The 22,902-nt window shown below is 38.2% G+C and overlaps 2 protein-coding genes across 14 annotated transcripts in view; one reads left to right on the forward strand and one right to left on the reverse strand.

Moving 5' to 3' along the window:
- On the forward strand, positions 1–17,232 carry WDR20 (WD repeat domain 20). 6 transcript variants are annotated; one of them, XR_003212898.2, is made up of 4 exons: positions 87–194; positions 4,288–5,565; positions 7,332–7,398; positions 16,680–17,165. XR_003212898.2 is itself a non-coding variant. In XM_025896088.2 (4 exons), exons 2-3 carry the CDS (start codon positions 4,375–4,377, stop codon positions 8,840–8,842), a joined length of 1,209 nt encoding a protein of 402 aa, XP_025751873.1. In that variant the 5' UTR covers positions 87–194; positions 4,288–4,374; the 3' UTR covers positions 8,843–8,883; positions 16,680–17,166. The 6 variants fall into 6 exon arrangements, 3 of the variants coding, with proteins under 3 accessions (XP_029820054.1, XP_025751873.1, XP_025751872.1); XR_003212900.1 differs by lacking the exon at positions 16,680–17,165 and adding an exon at positions 14,913–14,934; XR_003212899.1 differs by lacking the exon at positions 16,680–17,165 and adding an exon at positions 8,825–8,841.
- The window catches only part of MOK (MOK protein kinase), a 25,047-nt gene continuing 15,033 nt past the window's right edge, over positions 12,889–22,902 (reverse strand). For 5 of the 8 annotated variants that reach the window (XR_003212903.2, XR_003212901.2, XR_003212904.2 and 2 more), the window contains 3 exons: positions 22,372–22,459; positions 20,584–20,842; positions 12,889–19,425 (listed from right to left, as the gene is read on the reverse strand). The gene's annotated coding sequence lies outside the window, so the exon portion shown is untranslated. Of the gene's footprint in view, positions 19,426–20,302; positions 20,843–22,371; positions 22,460–22,902 lie in introns of those variants that run through there. The other 3 variants (XR_003212905.2, XR_003916282.1, XR_003916281.1) reach the window with 2 other exon arrangements.

Raw genomic sequence — 22,902 nt, forward strand, 5'->3', positions numbered from 1 at the left:
TCTCTTTGCAGGCTGCGGACTTGAGTAAACCAATAGACAAAAGGATATACAAAGGAACACAGCCTACATGCCATGACTTCAATCACTTAACAGCCACAGCAGAAAGTGTGTCTCTTCTAGTGGGCTTCTCCGCAGGCCAGGTCCAGCTTATAGACCCTATTAAAAAAGAAACTAGCAAATTATTTAATGAGGAAGTAAGTAGAAATCTTAACATTGTTGCATGCACTGTGTGTGTGATATTGAAGTTCCTAGATTTTCAGAGTTCTGTAGCTGACTCCTTTTGCCCATGTAGCTTCTTGTTCAGTTGCAGCCTTTGTTTTTCAGCTGTTCCATCGGCTTGGAATACCTGCACAAAAATGCTATTCATGAAGGCATCTTATGGGGTTTAAGATTAAATAAGGACTTTCTGATTTGAGTAGTACTGTAACTAGTTGATGACAGTTTACTGATGGAAATAAGGTCTACAAATCTAAATGTTGCTGTGTGTGCTCTGCAGTCAGTTGTTTCTGAGGCTTCTGGTTGCCAATGAAGAAAAAAAGCATTTAAACCCCTACTTAACTAATGCTTTATGGTCAAAATGTTAAATAAGTTAAAAATACCAATTTTTATGGTCAGGATGTTACAGTGGAAACTGCCTGTGTTGAGTATTCCTAAAGGCTTGTTTGGAGAAGAGTGGGATATCAAACTGAGTGCTGCATTGAAAAAGCTGAAGGGTTATGAGGTCTTGGCCATGTGATGTTCCTGAAGGAAACTCTCCATCTGCTTTTTCTGCTGCTATGCAATAAGATAGAAGGAGTACTATGTGGCACACTAATGCCAAGTTACAGGACCACTGGCTCTGCTTATCTTGTAGTATTGGCATTCTTAGAAGAGTAAGCATCCAGATGCCAACAAGGAAAGAAATCTGGTAACTGGGACAACTTTTGACAATGTTTTCTGCACAAGATAAACTACAGGAATTTGTGTGGTCTGGGGGAGGTGATTTTCTTTTAAGGGGGTGGTCTTTTGCTCCTTTTGTGTTTTAATCCAGCGCTGTGGAGGGGTTTGCAGGTTTGTTTTGTTTGTGGGATTTTTGTTTGTTTTTCTTTTCCTTTTAGAAATTTCAGATCTGGATCAGAACTTTGCAGATGAAGTTAAACATCGCTCAGCTTTCAAGCTGAGCAAATATACCTTTGCCATCTCAGAGAGATGTGTTGCCTTGCTTCTTCTTTGTGCAAAGTACATTGAAATATTGTTCTCAATGGGGATGTTTTATAATTAGAACTAATTTCTCCTCAGCTTTCTAAAAGTAGCTACATGTAGATCAGAAGAGGGGTGTTTTTCTTGTTACCTGGCCTTGTCCCAACTGCTCTGTCTCTCTGCTTGTGTTGAGTTGGAAACAGTGCTGGAGAATCTCTTAATGTTGCATGGAGTACTCTGTTGGTTAGAAATTTCTGTATAAGTAGTTGAAATGTTAATTTTAGCACATTGTTCTAACATCCCTCCCCCCAAAAATACAACCTGATTTATTCTTGTGTGATAATAGTGTAAGTATTACAAATGGGAGCAGAAATACTTTGAACAGCTAGTTTCATATCACAGAATAGCTCCCAAACTCTTGTAGCTGAACTGTAGTTGCCTTTCATCTGTGCTATAGCCAGGTTACTTCACTGTGGTGGGAATATGTCCTTTGACAGGTGGAAATTTAAATGAGGTGATATATTTTCTACCAGGCTAACATAAGGATTTACTCAGTGCTACCAAAAAACTATGCACACAGGCTGCAGTTAAATGACAAATTCTTGTTTCCTATACTGACCTTATCTGCAGTTATAACTAACTCTGATAAAACTTTTATATATTTTTAATCTGTCAGTTACAGTATTGAAGTTTGCCCTGGACATGTTTTAAGTTCTGGCTTGTATCTAAAAGCCATTTCAGAGAAACATTAGTGAGCACTGATGTTTGATCCAGTTCATTTGCTTCAAGATGAAGGTGCCTGTTGGGTTTTGAATATATTTAGAGTTTAGGTAGTGTTTGAGAATAAACATTTCTTCATAAGGTGGTCTAAATGAATGTTTACATCGTTCAACAGCTCTAGCTCTAGTGCTAGAGGTAATAGAATTCACCACCTGTCCTGTTAATAATTTGGTGATTCAGGAAACCCAAAGCTCTGTTTGGACTATCACCTGTGATAGCACTTAACCATGTGTGATATGTGAAATAACTCAACCTGTTATGACACAGAAGGTTATGTTAAACATAGACTACATTAAAGCATTTTAACTTGTTATTCTTCCTCTTTTTTTTTTTTTTTAAATTCTGTTGATGTAGAAGACAGTAGGGACTTGAAAGGCTGAGGTGAGTGATACTGTGCAGCTTGTGACTGCCTGCCTAAATCAGTCTGTATCAACAGTGGTACTCCTTCCAACTGTGACAAAATTAAACTGCTAAAAGTTATAACTTCAGAGTTTTTATCTTCCTGCTGAATTTAAAGCTCTGCTGGTTGAGAAGGGGATGAGTTGTCACTTGCTGCACAGAGACTTAAAGTCTCTCTGCATCTTGTCTCCTTGAGCTGATCTGTTCTCATTGCAAATTGCAGTTGTCTGTTTTTTACAACCTCCTTGCAGTAGAGATCAGGTTTGCAGGTCTTCTGTGCAGTATTTAGGATCATGTAGCCCAACGTGATTATGGATGTCAAATGCCATTTCTGGTATAAAAGTTGAGCTGCTGCTCTCCCAAGTAGAGGTTGTATGTCAGATTGAGCCGCTTCAGTAGAGGAGAGCAAGAAACTTTGCTTTTGCTGCCATATTAGTGATGAGAAGACTGTTGCCTTTAGCAAGCCAGAGAGCTGATGTTCCCTGTCTGTGTTCTCCTGATGTGTCTAATTTCTGATATCATCATTATTGAGACCTGAATGATATATCAGTGAACACTTGAAAAGCTGTTTAACATATCACAACAGAATCACAGAATATATTACTTTAAAGCTGCCGTATTTGAAGGAAATTTGCCAGATTTAGTTACATCTCTCAGCTCTCAAATACAGCATGGCAAATTTAACCAATGAGGAATTACAGGAGAAAGACTCACTGGTTTTACACTGAGGCTTGACAGCAGGAAAAGTATAATCTAAAATGGCCAGGTGCTGCTTTCCAGTGACAGTTACAGGCCCAGAAATGTAACAATCAATGTAGTATCCATTAGTTTGGGGTTTTTTGTATGACAAACAGCATAGTAAGATTTTTTGGGGGGGAATCTTTTTTCTTCTTTGTTTGTAAGGCTTTTGTAACTTCTTCTGGTATCCCTTCGGCTCTTTGTATTTTCCTTCTTGCCTTTTGTGTAGCTCAGCTCTTCTTTCAGCTTATAACCAGTATGCCAAGTACAAATCTTGAATGTGCTTGTAAAGAATTACTTGTCTGCAAGTTGCAGCTGAGTGGTGCCGTGGTCAAATTGGTAAGTTTTAGAAGTCCAACAGAACTGCAGTAGCAAACTCAGGGAGTCAAACTTTACCTCTTAGAGCATTGAAGACATCGTGACCAGGAGCATTTGTTTAATGTTTGTTCATTCTTTTGCAATGATAGACTCTATAAAAATGTTTTGCTTTAAAAGAAACTGCTTAATCAGGTTGTAACAGTATTGGCAGGTACTTGGCTCTTGAAAGAAAAGAAATTGGAGGGTGGGGATTCCAAGGTGAAGAGTATGTGGTACCTTCTGAATTCACCAAACCACACGCATTTACCTACTGGCTTTCCAGCCACATGATAACAAGGTCACTTTGTGTGTAGCCTTTGCTCCCTGAATCAGTAAAAGCTGCTGGAGGCTCCTAAAGCCTTTATTTCACAGGTTGGATTTTTTTTGTGATTTCAGATAAAAACAGAACCTGAATTTACTGTTGTTGATTTGTAAACTGTTTGCTCTATAACACAGATGAGTAACTGCCTTTCTCCCTTTTAGCTTGTTCGGTGTTTTCTTGTTCCATTTTCATGTTCTTCAACCTACACAGGGAAAAGTAAACCTAAGAGCACTACCCTCAGATTCATAGCAACAGATTGGCTTGGTTGAAGTATGATCTTTGTGGAATGTGACTGGACCATAATAACAACCTTTGAAAGTACTTTGTCTGAAAATAATTTCCTCTTTACTGCCTGATAAGTTTTTGCAAATACAGTAACATAGTTCCTGTCTAGAAAGTTGAGTTCACTTTAAGTAATTGTTCCTCATCCCCCAGAGAGCTCAGATTTACAGTTAATCATGAAAACTTTAATTTTCAGACTTTCTGATGTGTATCTTCTTTGTTTTTCACAGAGACTAATAGACAAGTCCAGAGTAACCTGTGTAAAATGGGTACCGGGTTCGGAAAGCCTTTTCCTAGTAGCTCATTCCAGTGGCAATATGTACTTGTATAACGTGGAGCACACTTGTGGTACCACAGCCCCGCACTACCAGCTACTTAAACAAGGAGAGAGTTTTGCAGTGCACACTTGCAAGAGTAAATCCACAAGAAACCCTCTGCTTAAATGGACAGTAGGTGAGGGTGCCCTGAATGAATTTGCCTTTTCCCCTGACGGGAAGTTCTTGGCGTGCGTGAGCCAGGATGGTTTTCTTCGCGTGTTTAACTTTGATTCGGTGGAATTGCATGGTACAATGAAAAGCTACTTTGGAGGACTGCTGTGTGTGTGTTGGAGTCCCGATGGGAAGTACATAGTGACAGGCGGAGAGGATGACTTGGTGACAGTTTGGTCTTTCGTGGACTGTCGAGTCATAGCGAGAGGCCACGGACACAAATCGTGGGTCAGTGTCGTTGCGTTCGATCCATATACCACTAGTGTAGAAGAGAGTGACCCGATGGAATTTAGCGGAAGTGATGAGGATTTCCAAGACCTCCATTTTGGCAGAGATCGAGCCAATAGCACGCAATCTAGATTATCCAAAAGGAACTCTACAGACAGTCGTCCAGTAAGTGTTACATATAGATTTGGTTCAGTAGGCCAGGACACACAGCTCTGTTTGTGGGATCTTACAGAAGATATCCTCTTCCCCCACCAACCTCTCTCAAGAGCAAGGACACATACAAATGTCATGAATGCCACAAGTCCACCTGCAGGAAGTGGTGGAACTAACCCGGGAAGTAATGGAAACAGTATCACAACACCTGGAAACTCTGTACCCCCTCCTCTTCCACGATCAAACAGCCTTCCACACTCTGCAGTCTCAAATGCTGGCAGTAAAAGCAGTGTCATGGATGGTGCCATTGCTTCTGGCGTTAGTAAATTTGCAACCTTATCGCTACATGATCGGAAGGAAAGACACCATGAAAAAGATCACAAGAGAAACCATAGCATGGGACATATATCTAGCAAGAGCAGTGACAAACTGAACCTAGTTACTAAAACCAAAACGGACCCAGCTAAAACTTTGGGAACACCTCTCTGTCCCCGAATGGAAGATGTTCCCTTGTTAGAGCCTCTTATCTGTAAAAAGATAGCACATGAAAGACTGACTGTGTTAATTTTTCTTGAAGACTGTATAGTCACTGCTTGTCAGGAGGGATTTATTTGCACATGGGCAAGGCCTGGTAAAGTGGTAAGTTTTAATCCTTAATGCTGCATCAAAGAACTAGAACTCTGAATAGATAGTTTTCTTGAAATATAAATGAATGTTGAATATAAAATTTCTTTATGCTTAATGTAAAAAAAAATATCCTCAGAGCCATACTTTTGGATACTGCATGCCATATTTCTGAATGATTTGAAGTGTCTTGGATACAATTATTAAGTATAGTTGCCTTCCAGCAGAAGAAATAAATACTGTGCATCTAAACTATTGATCAGTGTTCTTATACTTAAGCATAACCACAATATGGTGAAAGCTGTTTATGTAAAAATTGAAGTAAAACCTGTCAAACACTAAAATAATTATAATCCTACTAACTTTTTCTACAAAATACAGCACTCCCAATGAGAGTAGCTTACGAAAAGCTGCTGCTTTTAAGTCTAATGAGAAATGTGAGCCTCTGAAAAAATTAAAGCCAAAGTGTTTTATTCCTTCATACTTTTCTGTGGTGGCCTGCCATTAATGTGAAACCACTTCTTATTCAAACATCAGGCATTTTATGCACAGATTTGTGAGCCCTGTACTGACTGTAGCTTATGTTCTTGAAATTGTGAATCAGTATTATCAAGAAACTCTAATTTTAGCCAGGTATTGATTTATGTATTTAAGTTAGATAAAATCCTGCAGGCTTTCTCTGAGTAGTTTCAGTGTTCTGTTCCTGTCAGGTTTTAGGCAATTTGATCATCGACAAGCTCGTGCTTTTGATGGCACCTGTTCCATCAATTGAACCTACATTAAAATCTATTACTAGTTCTAACTCTTGTTGTTAATGCACTTGAACACCTATAAAACTTTATTTTTCCTTCTGTCCAATGTATAGCAAGCTAAATTTTTAATGAAGCTAAATGTGGTGATTCTTTTGTTAAAAAGTACTTTGTGCTACAGTAGCTCTGTCTGCCAGCAACAGTTCAAAGGAATACAGCTATGAAAACATTACCAGAGTTGGTCTGGCAACAAGGACCATTATTTTGGTGAAAATTTCTGAAAGGGGATGTAGATTATCACCTGAAGTAAAAGAGATTATCTGGTAATACCTGAATATTGCCATGTTGGGCAACCTAAATGAAAACCTGTTGTTCGTTAGGTTTTAACCACTTGGTTCATAAATCTGACTTTTGAAGTGGAGGTACTGTATATATTTAGATACCACATCTTCATTGCTATAAACTTTCAAGTAAAACTCAATTTTTCTTAGAACTGTTTGTATAATGTAGGTTTCTTTGAGATGTTATCAAATTTGTCACAACATAGGTGTATGCATAGAGAGCTGTGTCTGCTCTGCATCTTAATGCATATTTAAAAGTTGAATCTAAAACTAAAAGCTGTAAACCCTTTTCTGGGGAGAAGGGAGGAGGGTGTTACCTAAAAGTATTTTTTTGTCTCAGAACTAGAGATCCAGCATTAATGAAGGGGGAAAAAAAAAAAAAAAGAGCATCCCCTCAGAATACTAAACTGTTTAAAACATTTGTCCTAAATGAAAATACTAAAGCAGTTATACTTTTGTGACTCAGTGCACTTCACATCTTATGAATTAACTTTAGATGCTTACAGCAGTGCCTCAGATTGCTATTGTGAGCTATATTTTCTTTTGGTTCTAAAATTCCTTTGCATACTACTAAACACTACATTGTTACATTTATTTTCAGTGGCTGAGGTGGGTTTTGTTAGACTGAGTATAACTTAAATATTTTTGTGTATTGACTTTGATTTGGAATATGACATTTCAAATATTTCAGAGATAAAGTATGCAGTACCAAAAATCAGGATTTATGTATTGGCCAATATGGAAAACTTTAATTACAGGTAAGTAATTTTCATGCTGAAGTTATCACTTTCAAAATTAATATATTGCACACTGATGTAAATGCCATATTGTTTAGGATGTATTTACTTAGAAATTTTCAAATTAATTTGTTTTTCTGATTTCACTTGCATTTCTAGTGAGCTCACTCTGCTGGTAAAAACTAAATTTTGAGGGCATGTTTACAGGGCTTTGATAAGAAAATACTTGTGCCAGAAGGACGTTATGAGCATCCTTTTTGTTTATAGGAAAGCACTTAATTTTATTTAATGAGAATTGTCAAAGTATAAAACACTCATGGTGATGTCTTTCTTACTGGGTTATATACCATCATTTCTGTTTCACCAGCTGCTTTATCGTAGGCTGTCCCATTACTCTGGGGTTTAAAGTTGCTATTTCTAGTCTTCCTTTGAAATATGGGTCCCCAAATGATCTTAAATCTCCATCACTTATTTGTCTGCCAGCTCTATAGAGAGAAAGCCTCTGAATCTTGCTGCTGTTTCCATCATTGCCTTCAAAAGGCCTTCAATAAATTGATGCCACTGCCAGCCTAAAGAAAGTATTGGATGGAAAAGTGAAGGAGGCTTGCGGTGTCTAATGTAATTCCCATTGAACCTACCTTTCCCTCTCATCTCCAATATCCATCAAAAGACATGTTGGATAATTGGACAGTGTATGACAAGTTCAGTTTATTTTTCTGGTTGGGCTGGCGCTGCCCTGAGTGGAAAATAAATCCAGAAGTGTCTCTTCAGCCATGATCCTTATGATAGTTGATAGGCTGTACAGTGCTGACAGTGTCCTGGCAGTTTGTTTCTAAACTTTCCAAATTACTGCTTCTGTGTGTCCAAAATCATACCTTGAGCTTCCTCACGGGATGTGCCGTTCTTGCACTGCACTTCCAGAACTGCTGTGTGAAATCCCAGTCAGTGAGGTGAAGTGAATGGCAAAATTCAATTAGAAGCAAGTTGGATGAGGCTCAGGGTTCACTAGTTTCAGTTTTTTAATCTTATTTTTTGTTAACCTGTTTCTGTGGAATAAGGTTCAGGTGGTGAGAAAAATAGGTTGCCTTAACAAGAGTATGAACTTTTCTTCTCAGCGTGGTGACAATGAGCTGTCATCTCTCACCCCTGCCTTTCCCAGGCCCTGATAGGAAACCTAAATGGGATTACAGAACTCTTGGATTAATCTGAAAACATAGCAAAAGTATTTTAAAGGAACCAAGGTAAACTTTATGGGCTCTCTTTATAGCTTATTCAGACTGAATTACAGGATCTGCAGAAGCAATTAAAAAACCCCAACAAAACTCCCAAAAAACCAAAGTGGTGCCTGGACATGCAAACCAGCTTTTTTCTGAATTTAGTGGTCAGAGGCAGTACCTGTGTGATTCCCATGTTTGAGTTTAGAACTGACTATTCACCGTCTTTGCAGCGACTCCATTTTACGTGAAGGAAAGTTGCTGATGAGTTTCCTGTGTGAGAAAGCTCGAGGTAAGATTGGCCAGAAGCACCCCCAGGAGAAATGGCAGTGTATAACCTAGCAAGAGAAACATGCTACCACTTTGTAAAACAAATGCACATGGAATTTATTTATTTGACTTATTGTACAGGAAAACTTAGACTTAAATTATAACATCCTTGAATTTTCTAGTTAACTACAATTGTAGTACAGTATCATGTTTTAGTATGACTTCTGTTTTAGTGAAAGTACTTAAACATTCATGTACTATATTTGAGTGAGATGAGCAGCTATACATACTAATTCTTCCTCAATGGAAAGGAGCATTTCATCATTACAATTGAAGTTCAATTGCTGGTATTTAAGTACTATCAAATAGATTTCTTTCAACGTGATACGGTATCTGTATAAACTTCAGGGATGATTATAGTAAAACTGAAACACAGCTATACGACATCAGGTTACCATGCTAAAATTTGAAGCTTTCTGCAATGTGCATAATAGCAAAGTTGCACATGGCCTACCCCCATTATCAGGGTGAATTAAAGCCTAGTACACTGGTGTGATATTTATAGCAAGGTGTGTGTGTGTGTGTGAGTGAGGAGGTGTGAATAGTGGCTCCAGTAAAGCCAGGAGAGATCATAACCCTGTAAAGGCTTTATGATTAGGATGTCTGGACTAGGAAATAACATGACTTTTACTAAACACTTTCTAGAAAACCCATGTTCTGAATTATCACCTCTTAAAATTTGAGTATGTACTTGGAATGACTGTATATGTCTGCCCCTTTAACAACATAAAGCTACTAAATTAATATTTAAAATGCTGGCCTGCTTATGTTACAATAATAAAATTTGTGTCAGTTAATTTACTGTCAATTTACATGTAAAGATTAAACTATTTTTTCTGCATTTTATGATTCTGTATACTGGAGTTTGTTAAAGATTGACATGTTAGGTGATACTGTACAAAATTGTATTGACTACCTTTAGTGAAAATCAAAAGTAAAATTCATATGTATTTCCTTTTTACACTTCCATCTAATTTCTTGACAACTTGAATAAATTTCATAGAGCCTTTCTAACATGAACTATTGTTAATTTAACTGTTGCAATAATTAAGCTTTAAGAAGTATTGTTGGTATATTTATAATTTTAAGAAGATCATGTTTGTTTCATACTGCTTATTTTTAGCTGTTCTATTGTCACTGTTACAGCTGAAGAACTTTACTAAATACTTGACATTACAAAATAACTTGCTGGGGTTGTCCTCTGTATACTGATGTTAAATAAAAATGTGTGATTGAACTGTAAATGTAGATAACTTTCAATAGTCCTTTCCACATTTGAGTTTTAATTTATCTTGCAGTCCTTAGGTGGTCTTATGCTATCACACTGTGCTGAGCAAATGGCCACAATGAAACTGTTAACTTGCCATATTTTAAAGTCAGAAGTTGTTGGCATCTGTAACTGCTCTGAGTCAATGTTTCACTTCATCTCAAGACGATGCAGATGTTTTAATGTTTAAATCTTGCTGATAAGGTCATGTCTTATGATAGCTATTTTTTTAGGACTAGAGTAACATGTAACAGAATACTTAGCAAACCACTTTTTGAACTTGTTTAAACTCAGATTCAGTAGAACACAGACACGCACGTGTTCAGATTCTCTCTGCCTGTCAGGCAGGAGCTGGAGCAGTGTGTTGTCATTCCTTCTAGGACTCTACAGGAGCTCTTTCCTCTGAGGACTCTGATGCAGGGTTTGTTCTTGATTCCAGCTTTAGATCTTGGTGTTTACCTAATGCATGCTGAATTTACAGCCCCGAGGATGTGGCTCATAGAGCTGATTCAAGCAAACCAGAAGTAAACTAGTATAAAACTTTGGCTGCAAAATTTCTTGGAGTCAATTTTGGCGAAGACTTAAGATATTCTCCTTCCACCTGAGGGACTAGGGATTGTGTCACCCTTGCAGCAGTGGTTCTGTGTTAACCGGTGAAAGAGCCACACAAATGATATTTATTAAAGTGTTTCAAAGGAATTTTTCAGGATTTCCAGTGTAAAAGTGAGTTACTTTGGGCCCAGACTGACAGGGAGGAGTGTTGTTTGTCTCTTATGTAAAAATACTCTCTAGACTAAAGCTGAGGGAATCATCTTTCTTAGGTGAACTTGAGAACTCTGTGGTACTTCAGAAGGTATTGATTGACCACTGTGATGATCTAAACATAGAACATAAATGTATATTTAAGAACAGGTGCCAGTATAGGAACAAAATGAAATCTGCTTGAAAGCTTCTGGGAACATCCAGTTACATCAAATGATGCAAGAACTGCTTGGTCAAACCAGTTTCTCTGAAGTCAGCGTGAGCCTGAAACAAAACCAACTTCCACAGGGTTTGTGGTCAGAGAAGATTTGGCAAAAAGATGTCTTGGAACATGAAGGCGTCATCTTGCTTGTCTTTAATAGTGTTGCACAAACTTTTCAAGGAAATAACTTGCATGATCATGTTATTTTCTGGGTATTTAAGCTGGATTTTAGGTAGCTGCTGGTCAACCTTATCAAATTCATTTGCCTCTTTTCTTCTGCTGAGACCACATTCGCTTTACAGCTAAACCCAATGGGGTTGCCTTAAGCCATATGCTTTTCCCTGAGGTTTTCCCTGGTTTATCTCAATTTTGTTATTTTCTAATCTGAAAATTTTACACCTTACTGACTTTTGTAGCTTGAGGAAACTAGAGAAACTGTTCCTGAGCATGTGAGCCTCTACTACCTAAGTGAAGCTTAAGGTCCTGTTGTTCCAGGCAGGTCAGATCTCTGCTGGCAAAAGCCGTTTTTTGCCTTTCCCAGCACACAAGTAGTTGCATCTTAACTTTTTTTTTTTCCTCTTGGACATGCCTATCTTCCGTTCACCAACCATACATTATTCTTGATGTCATCTTGCCTAATACCACTGGACAGATTTTTAGTTAGTCTGCTTGTTTTCTACCAGCCTTGACTTTGCTTTTTGTTGACCATGAATAAAATGGTGATACAGGTCTGTTAGGAAAAAACCTCTTTTATGTACACAGAAGAGGAGTTGCAAGTGAAACCTCGAAGCCACTACAGTCTTTTATAAGGTCTGGTGTCAAATGGTTTAAGCATTTATACTTTTCTGTAATGCTGTTAGAACAAAGAAAAAAAAGCAAATGGAAGTCAAACAATAAATTTAAAATTCCTTTTAGTGAACGCACAAACTGCTAAAGGGTATCAACTTTGCTGATACATAAATCCCATACAAACTATTTCTAGCATGTTATGTGAATGTTCATCATGTGCTTTCCTGAGCATTCTCAGTTAAGCACTTTTATCTCCATTAGAGATTAACATCTTGAATTAGTGAGTATATACAGTTCAGAGACTTTTATTCAAATGAATCAGCATTTATTTAACAAGAAACTGTTGGAGAATTTGTTCGTGCAAAACTTAAAACCAGTTCAGCTGATTTGACTACAGAATTTTAAACAAATGTGAGAAATCTCATTCTGTTTTTGGCATATTATTGCTCAAATACTGTAATGGATGTGGGCTCTTTTGTCAAGCAAAGGTCTCAGTCAAGATTACTTTGCTAAACAAAATAAGAATAAAGTACCCATGGAATATTTTTCAAATAATAAATTCCCATTATTTCAAATACTGGGAATAGTAGAAATGGTTTAACAAGTCAGTGCCCATTTTTGTATGGGCATTTGTTAATTCAGCCATATTTTAATTGGTTTAATTGCATTAGTGAAGTGTTCTATGAGACTTTTTTTTTTTACATTGGATTGTTTGTTGCGTTGAACCCTTTGTTTTCAATACCTTTCAATTTCAAAACAGAAAGTAGAAAGAGGAGCAGTTTGACATCCAGCACATTCCTGAGAGCCAGGGGAGCTGTTTCCCTGAAGGAGTTGCTCCTGTCCAGGGCAAAGGGAGCGTGTGCCAAGAGCCTTGTGAAGGAGCAGGGAGCACGTGCACTTCCTGTATCCCGCTCATGTGTCCAGACTTGCCGTTTATGATCGCACCTTTGGCTCCAATTAAATCTCTTCTAATTTAAGTGAAGAAAATATTAACTCAGGAGTTACTGTTGACTTTTTTCCCCACTTAGAAGTATCATAGTATCTTCCTGGGTTTTTGTTTTTAATGCAGCAATTACACGCTGATCTTTCACAGAATTAGTTTCTGCTGTGAAACCTTATGTTTCATGTCTTTTGAAAAAAAGCCAGACTTTCATCTGGAGTGTATGTGGAATTTTTAAAAAAATACCTACCCATGCAGTCTCCTGAATGGGGAGGAGGGTTTGTCTTTGCTGCAGGTCCTCAGACCACAGCTCTGAGTGCCCTGAACCTCGGGTGCAAATGACCCTCCCGATCCTGTTTGTTGGGGCTTTTCATTCCTACCCACACAAGCCTGTTTTTACCAGGTATGCAAAGTCCTGTGTGTTTCAGGAAGTCAGAGAATGCATGGAGAAACATGGATAGCCCCAGCAGCTACTGCTGACACAGCCTCTGTTCAGTACTCAGTGCTCATTGACTGAGGAAAAGTGACACCATCCTGTCGTTCATCATCCGCAGTGTCCACTAAGATGGCAGATGGGGTAGCACCCACTTGGAGGACCCTCCGAGGTTGAGATGAACATTGTTTTATCAAATTCCTGCCTTGTATCTCATAACTCTTCCATTTCCCACCCCCTGCTAGATCCACGGGCTGACAGACTTACTACAACACTACATTTATTTCCAAAACCTTTTTGAGCAGTCTCTTAATTTATTTGTGCTGCTTTCTCAGTGGGCTATGTTTGTCCCAGAGCCTGAAGCTGCTGCACTGCCTGGCAGAGCTGTGGCTGCCAATGCTCTGCTCTTCCATGTTCCTGTCACAGCTGTTCAATGGGGCAGCTTGGCTGTTGCCCCAGTAAGTTGCTGCAGCCTCTGTTCCATCTTTTCCCACCTCGTTGACCAGACTGGGTGGTTCCATCACAGCAGGCACTGTGCCCTTGTGGCTTTATTCTTTAGTTACAGGCAGGAGCTTTTTATATTTTTCATAACCTTACCCATTGTATTATTCCAGAGAACACAATTACAACTGTTCTAGTCCCATACCCTTTGTATTACAGACCAGACTCTTATAGGGCAACCTTTGTAGCAAAAGAATAATTTTATTTGAGCCCTCACTTGCTTTTCTAACATTGTGTTTAAAGTTTCCTGTTACACCTGACATAACTTCTTTCATAGCCTTGCTTGGCTCTGGTATAATGGCAAAATTCTGTACAATCTTTGTTGTTTCTCAGGATACATGAAGAGCTTTCACCATTTTGGTGAAACTTCTGTGCCTAAAAACCAAATTGATATTCTTGCTTTTCTTATATGAACATATGTCTTTTGAAATGAAGTACTTGGAAATGCTCATAGACTTTCTGGTCTCTCCAGTGGGAGTGAAGTTCTGAATGGCTGTTGTAGCCTGGTCCCACATTTTAAGGAAGGACTTGCTAAGTTTTTTTCCATCAGCAAGAGCAGGAGGATATTGATCTTGAGATCATTTCCACAGCAGTGTTCCTCTGGCTTGCCTGCTCAGAGTTGCAGAATTAATTCAGAGCAAGGACTGAAATAGTGGGAGTTCCTAGGACTCACTCAAAGCCATCTGCACTGCTGCTCTTTAAAGCAGGGAGCATTTGTGGCCTGGGAGATGAAACCAGGACTGACTCCATGTTCCTGCATTTGGAACTTGAATTCCAGGGTGGCTGGTAGTTATGGAGAATAAGGCACTGCATTGAATTTCAGTATGTGCTGCCAGTTTCTAGAGGAATTCTAGGAAAATGAATGACTCTTTCTTTTGTTTCCCAAAAACTAGTTGTGTTACAGCATAAATCCAATACTAGGATAGTGGTTATTTCTCCCTCTCTCTAGTGTGGTTATGAGCCTGTTGAAAAAGACTTGATATCATGCCATCCCTAGTGCTTCCTGTGTGCTTATAAAGCACATATTTGCATATGAATAGTTTGGATTGCTGATTTGTTAAAGACTGAAAATAATACCTTTGGACGTCTTTTTCCAGGGTACTTGAAAGTTGTTTAGTGGATGTAATCTTCTGGCAAGAAAGACCTTCCAGTTGCTGCTGGATTTAATAGACTTGTGAAGAATGCTTCAGTAATGAACTAGAGAGTTCTGATTCATCCTCATCACTTTCCAACAAAACTTCCTTGGTAAAAAATTTCATAAGTGCTTCAGTGGCTTGTTTGCTCTAAAGTTCTGCCTTCTTTCACCATCTAGTCCTTAACTAATAACTAAGAAGCTTCTTGTTCTCATTAAATATGCAGTATCTTTGCACAGCCTGAATGTCAAGTGCAAAAAACAACCCACTTCAGTCTACCTCAGCAGTGTGAGAATCACAAAACCCCTGCATAAACCTGAGTACAAATAAAAGTGAGTGTCCGAGTTCCTTCAGGTGAGATCTATGGAGGGCACTAAATTAAGTGCCACATCTTTTATTAGAAATACATGTTTATTATAAATATGGAATGTATGCACATGTATACAGATCCAGAGTCTGCTATAAATCCAGCAAACTATCCAGGTTCATAACGTGTCTGAACTGGTAGATCAGATGGTTTTTTAAAAGGAAGGGCTTTGGTTTTAGTAGAAACTTGATGACTTGAATCCAGCCAGTCTGGCCCTCTTTCCACCTCTTCCATCAGTCATGGCCTCTCATTTCTTGGATCCAAGCATGAAAGAGCTCCTGTAGATTCTGAAGATGGGACATAATTCTAACTTGTATGCTAATTGCTGCCTGAGCTTGTCTAGTTTGATGGATCTGAGTCCCGGGATCCTAATTTTGAGGTAAGGACCTAAGATGGGAGCTGCTTAGGGGAGTTGCTGAAAGTGCATTTATCATGCCTACATGGTGAGGAGTTGCATGGGGATAGTCTCTGGTGTGCTTCCAGCTGCCAGTGCTCCTCAGCCTGCTGGCACTCGTTAGAACTAAATAATGACCTTGAAAGAACGCTAAATTGTATTTTGATATTAAGCTTTTCCTAAATAAGTCTGATAAACAGTTACTTCTACATGAATGATTAAAAAGGGGCTACTGTGCACAAATCTGAAATGCAGTCTGTCCATTGGTATCCACAGGTCTATCCATAGGTATAGTTGCCTTGATCCAGAGCAGTAGCCCCTGTGTAGCGAGGGGGCCGCGCAGTCGTGGGGCTGTGTCTGAAATGGAACAGGTCTCTCTTGATTTGAATGGCAGGGTGCTTAAAGCAGCTGGTAAAAAGCTTTCCTGAATGTGAGCTTGAATTGTCATGGGAAACTTTTACTGAGCTCTTGTCAGTGTTCCATTCTCTTTTAAAATCACCAAAACAAATATTTGGTTAGATTATGTATTTTTCTATCCAAAGCTTGTAATACTCGATCACATAAAAGAGATGGAGCGTTTCCCTGTCCGGTCAGGTGTCAAACTTGTTGATAGTGGAATAGGTTTGTTTGTCACTGCCCTAATAAAATGCTGATCACTTTTTTGGTGGATGATTTTTAAAGTTTCACAGTTCACAATGACTCAAAAGTGCAAGGTAGATTAAACCAAATGCTGGGATCAGATCCTTTCCGTGTCCTAAACGCACACGTTTTGTTCCCAACTGAGAGCTCTTTGTGTGCTGCTTGGCTGAGACCGTGGTGGCTTAGAGCCTGTGTAGAAGAAGGTGCTGATGTCTGGAGTAAGCAAGTGGTGGTAAAAATAAATTGTACTTATTGTAGGTTCAGGTTAAGAACTTTATAAAATACATGTCAGGTTCTCTTGCTGGATTAATGTAAACTGCTTTGTTTGCAGGGTTTATTGTCATCCCAAAACCAGGCCAATTCTCCAAGTGGAACTGTAGTATAGCCATCACACTACTGCTAGCAAATCTCTGAACGCAGGACAAGAAGTAATGACAGTGGAACCAGGAGCTGTTCTTCAGGCAAAGAGCATCACAAATTTTAATGTGGCAGAGTGTAAACATGGAATTATGTGAATCACATAGTGACTTGCAAAGGACAAATGCAATGGGTTCTCACTACAGCCGATCCTAGTAGGCTGCTCACCCAAGGAAGAGTTTGCATTGGAGAAAAAGCAAAAAGCTTCCTTTGGTGCTGCAGGAAAAAGTAGTAACATATTTGGTTTTCTTTATACTTTTCAAGTCCAGTGTAATTTAATCTCTCTATATAAATATATAAATAAAAGATATATATATATATAGTGTAAAATAAGATATGTTTCTTAAATTCAAGTAAGTTCAATGGTTAAACTAGTACTTCACCATTGTTTATTTTGCACTGATTTTTTTAACCAGAGATGGCTAGAAGACAGCCTGGAATGCACTCATGGAAAATGAAAGTCATTACTTTCTGGCTTCAAAATGTTATTCAGGAAGATGGATGCTGCAATCATAGATTTTTTTAAAACAAAATTGTTTTGCACTTAAATAGTTTAATGCTAATAGAGAATTACTTTAAAATTGGTGTTCAGACACCAGAAAAACTATGTTGTGGAGAAAAGATCCTTTGTATCTATTAAACATTTATTTTAATATTGTTGTTTTCAACGGCAATCGGCTCTGTATTATATGTATAAATAATGTAATTCAGTGATGGGGGAGGGGAGTAACGGATCATTACACTAGAGATTCTCATTCATTTAAGAAAGTGATATTTCTAATTCAGAAAATACATATTAAACTATCTTGAATATGCATTTTTGTTTACTTTCTGTTCAAATTCGATCACTTTTGATGTAACCAATCCTTTGTTGAATTAAATGTTTGGTACAGAAATACTATCTAAACTTTGTAGAACAAATTCCTTTCAAAAATATCTCACCTAGAGTATTACTTCTTTAATAGAGTTGAATTTCACTTAGGAAAGTGAAATACAATTGTTCTGTTCTCATTCCTAACAGCTTATCTCCAACCACATAATGAAGTTTAAATACATCATGCAGCACAAGTCTCACAGGCAGAGCTTCATGAGGTAATCCTGTAGTCTCGTGTGTTTGGAGTTGGGAAGTGGAAGATCCCAGAGTAGTAGCTGTACACTCTTTCTGACTTGGCAGTCAGAAACTGGGTCAACATACTGGAGTATTCTGAGACTCTTTTGTTTTACATCAGGCATCTCATTTATAATTCAACGCTCTTAAACTGATAAGTGTGACAGGGTCAGACAGATCCATGGATTTGCAGAGGTTAAACGCTGTTTGTCTGAACACTCCTCATTTTTAACCAGTCAGCAACACAACACACAACACTTAAATTGTTTTCAGTAGTTCTTGCAAAGATTAACTCCTCTTTCCCCCCAGAGATGGTGCTCCATGTCAAGCCTTGGAAAATAGAAGTATCTGTCACATTCTTCCCTTTATCCTATGTAGCAATGATCCCAATTGGGATTTTGGAATCCTGCAGGCAGAGTGGAATGGAGCTGCTTGCCTGAGGGTGTACGAGCTGTATCTGAGGCACATGTTACTGCCCTTCCTGCTCTCCAACGATAGAGCCTGGTAGAAATTTTTTAATTACATGTAAAATTTAGACATCTTCTGGCATGAGAAGTGATTTTTTCCCCCAGAAATTAACAAAAATTTTGGGAGAAGCAGCTGCAGTATCTCCTTGTAACTAAGTCTTAATCTTGCTATGCAGCCATGTAGGGAACTGCTAGATTTGTTTATAAGCTGGGAATTAGTTGCCTACTTTATTCAAGATGGAGCTGTACTTTACAATGCTTATCTATTTGTGTTCTTCTAAAATACGAGGGATGGGGAAAATACTGAAACTGAGCAGGATTATTGTTCAGAAGTCTTGTTTTATTAACATAGTGGGTTTAACTGTTAAAATACAGATAAACCTTGTCACTGAAAACTAGTGTAGTTATCTCTCTGTAGACTTCTTTTATGTATGCCCTTCATACGGTCTGAGTCAAAATGAAAGAGTTGACAAAATATGCAGTAACTTTAAAAGACTTTTTTCCTTCAGCTGGAAAAATACAAAACCAGTATGGAAAGAACTGCAGTATCCAACATCAGGGTAACAACAGCAGCTACTCGCATCCATGTTGTCCCTGCCACAAATCCTAGTTCAGCAGCACACAAGGAATATTGTGTGTGTTTTCTTTTCTTCTTTACTACTTGGGCAATCATCTAGAAGTTTGAACTGCTTGTGCCACACTCTCTACCATAGGGAAAAAAAATCTTATAGGAATAAATAGGATACTAATAACTTACCAGGAAAGAACTTAAGAGTTCTACTGTAGATACAGCTCTTAATAAACTTCTTCCTACTACATTAAAAAAAATAATTAATAGTGAGTGGAACACAAATAATCTCAATATGGAATTTTAGCTGAGAGAATGAGGGTAGGAACAATACTTGCCAATTTGCAGTTTAAAGTTTGATGTATTGTAACTATAAAGCAGGTGGGAAAACTCAGGTTTGCTTATTCATCCAACTGCCAGAGAAGTGTAAATTGTCTCCAGAGGTTTAACAGCAAAGAACTTGTTATGAAATAAATATCCTTGAAGCACTGTATGTGCCACACTGTGTAAGATCCACCTGAAAGTGTAAAAGAAATGAAAAAAAATTCCAACATGGTCCTTCACTTACTTCAGATTTGCAATTTTCACAGCAAAAATGTGACATTGCCATGTTCATGATAACAGCCTGACTGCCCCAGATACAGGGTATGTGATAACATACAAGATGTCACTGTGGTAGCCTCTTCTCTTCAGGTTAAAACTTACCAAGAATTCTGACTTTGTATTTTTCCTGGCATATGAATAATCACCTACCTGATATATTAATTATGAAAGGAAACTGGCAATAACACTTTTGAAATCAGGAAGGTACCAAACTGTGCAAACACAATTTGAGGGAATTTTTTTTTAGTTGAAATACTTAAATTTCAGCATCTGTGGTTTGAGGCTTCTAGAAAAGGTTACAGGAAGCTACCAACACAATTAATACATCTCTATCAGGAACATAGTTCTGCTAATCTGAACTTTGACCTCCTGCTAGGTAAGAGAGCTCCTAGAGTGGAAACAATCTGTCAAATGTGGGTAGTAGGATTTGTCCTCTGTTTTTTTGTAAGGAATTAACAACACTGGAGAGCAAGCTCCCTTGGATCCAGTAAGTTATCTATTTTCAGACCATCATTTTTACTGCTGCACACTATGCTCAGCTCCAGATATATTAACACTAAGCAACTCACCATTTTCCTCTACGGAAAAAAGACTGGATAAGCTCATGGCACCTTCTGCTCAAGAGTTCCAAAGGTAAGAAGTCTGAGGCTGCTGTTACACTGTGTTGCCTATAGACTTGCAGTCCTTAATTCCATTTCCTAAGTGTAGTATCACACCTTTCTTTTATATATACATATGAATAAACCTATGCTAGTTTATATATATATATATATATATATCTTATATATTTAATATATATATAAACCTGTGGTAGTTATTCAAACAAATACAGGATTGCCTTATGGTTGAAGTTCTCCATCAGTATAAGGTGCTAACATAAAAGCAGGACAAAGTAGAGAGATGATTAACTGGAACATGTAACAGAGCAGGAAAACTCATCCAGTCATGGTAATTTTATGTACCCTCACTGCACTTGGGAGACACCCTGGTCAGGAGCACATTTTCTGTTTGGAACTGGAGGAAAGCAGCATCCATCCACATGGGTTTTAATAAAATGAGAAAGAGCAGTTACCTGTACCACTGTGTTCTGCTGTTCAATTCTCCCTTTGTTTTGATGTTCTCACTCTACTGGTGCAGAGCACTTCCTCCACTAAAACTCAGCTTATGTATTTGTTCAGTCCTAGTAAGAGAAATCTGCTCTTCCTCTGGCACACCTAGGACGAGTAGCAGCAGTACAGGCTTCCCTGCAGAGCCTTGTTTAAGTGCTGTAGCCTTATTTTACAAGAATTCTTGCCAGGGTGGGATATTTTTCCATTCTTGCTCTTGAGATTCTGAAAGTTCGCAGTGAACAAACAGAATAAATTGAACAAAGGTACGTGATGCAGGTGCACAATATTTAACTTGAATAGTCAAATTTGAATAAATACAAAAAAATGACTCCCACAGTATGCACCACCACATTTACCCTGTGAATATTTTCACATTTTAAAGAACCTGCTAGTAAATGTCACATTGATCCTCAGTACAGTATGTGAAAATAATACCTTCTTCAAAACATGAAGATAAACATAAGATAGACAAGTGCTTTTAAGCAGTAGATGTCAAAAGGACTCATAAAGAACTTGAGTCTCATGAGCTTCCCCACATTCTGGGGAATTCGGGTGTGCTCAAAGTTGCCCAGAATCTGAAAGGCAGAACAAGGAACAGGATCTAATCCAGTCACAAAAGAACCTTAAAAGTGCTGAGAGGCCTCTTCTGAAAAAAAAAACCCCAACCAACAAACCACAACAAAAGGAGCTTAATGAGAGCGTAATGGGCATAATTTTTATTCTAGATGACTTGTATCTTTACAATATCTTTTTGTTAACCTATATTTTACTGCATTGTTTGGGCTGCATCTTAACTGATTAGAAATAAATAGTTTGAACTTAGAGCAGTAATCTCAAACTGATGCCTAAGGCTTGGATGTGATGGATGTGATGTGCTCCCCAGTGTGTTTTTCATGGTGCCTCTCTCACAACACACCCTTTGCCTCCTGCTCATGGCTGGGTTTTTGAACAGCAGCAACAAACCCCAGTGTTTGGTTATGGAAAAAAACGCTGATCACTTCCCAATTATGAGCAGACTAACTTCTATAATTTATAAAAAACCCAAAAAAGTTATTTGCCAAACCTGTCCTTCATAAACACTTGGTAGGCAGAAGATTTTTAACCCCCCAGCTGAGTTTGACTTGCACAGACTCTTGTTTTCTAAATAACAAAACTGTTCTGGAACACATCACCAATATTAAGTATTGCAAATTAATTAATGCAAATTTTTAGATCTCAGGAGTTTTAAAATCAATGGTATCAAGCTGGAATAACAATTCTTTCCAAGGAAGATAAGGATGTTGCCCTTTAACTCTTACCTTTTATAGCAATAGGAAACTAACATTCTGTTAAATTGTTACTGATGATCTGTGTGCAAAATTTCTGAAGTATGATGAACTACATGCCTTCACTGTGCTTTTAAGCCACTGGCTGCAATATCAGTCCCTCTTAAGACTTTTGATTAAAGTTCAGATCAATGGCTTGAACCAAACTATGACTAAATTTTACTTGCTTTCGAATCAGATAAAAAGTTGGTTTAGCTTTTAGCTAGCTTATAGTTACATAAAAATACTCAACAGTTACAGAAACTGCATCAAAACCAAGTATCTCATATGATTGCACAATCTGCACAATCTCAGTAAAACCTGAGGTGGAAGTTGCTGAATACAGGAGGAGAATAATTTCCAGAGCTGACCAAAAAAGAAATAAAATTTACATCTAAAAAAAGTACAGCAGTTTGCTGACATTGGTAATGTAATTTGAAAACTTACATTCTGTAGATAACATTCCATTCCTAATACTTGAGCTCAAAGAATCCTTTTCATGTTATTTTTAACCAACCTCCTCCTCCACCAGGTTCTAAAAGGAACAAATACTTAGGAAGTTAAATGCAGAATGCTCTGTGCTCTGCCAGAACAATGCTTTAATTAAATATTGACCCACTTCAGGAACAGAATACCAAAATGATAGGAGAGCAGCCCTCAAACCTTGTGGGGTTTTCCTACAAATTGTCAGAGCAACAAAAAACCAGGCACTGCTGTTCTTGTTAGATGTTTAACAGCAGACGCACGACTGGGTCTCTCTTCACTGCACAGCCGTGCTTTTCCTCACTCTTCCTTCTAAAGCAGGCGAGTGGAAATGTTTCAGGGAAGACTTAAATGCCTTCTGTTTCTCAGACTGTTGAGGAAGCAACAGAAGTTTGAAATACGCTTCAACGGGCGAGTGAGAGTCTACACCTCAGTGTTTGATCCAATAAATTGAACAGACTGGAACACAGGGTTTCCACCACTTTCCTCAGGTGC

This window comes from Manacus vitellinus, unplaced genomic scaffold, assembly GCF_001715985.3.
Source record: "Manacus vitellinus isolate BGI_N305 unplaced genomic scaffold, ASM171598v3 scaffold_6_pilon, whole genome shotgun sequence".
NCBI classification, from domain to species: Eukaryota; Metazoa; Chordata; class Aves; order Passeriformes; family Pipridae; genus Manacus; species Manacus vitellinus.

Bases quoted from the DNA above. Each gene is read 5' to 3' on its own strand.
- WDR20 (XM_029964194.1), top strand. From the start codon at position 4,375: ATGTACTTGTATAACGTGGAGCACACTTGTGGTACCACAGCCCCGCAC. The intron at 5,566-16,679 runs GTAAGTTTTAAT...CTTTGTTTGCAG, and splicing joins GGGCAAGGCCTGGTAAAGTG to GGTTTATTGTCATCCCAAAA.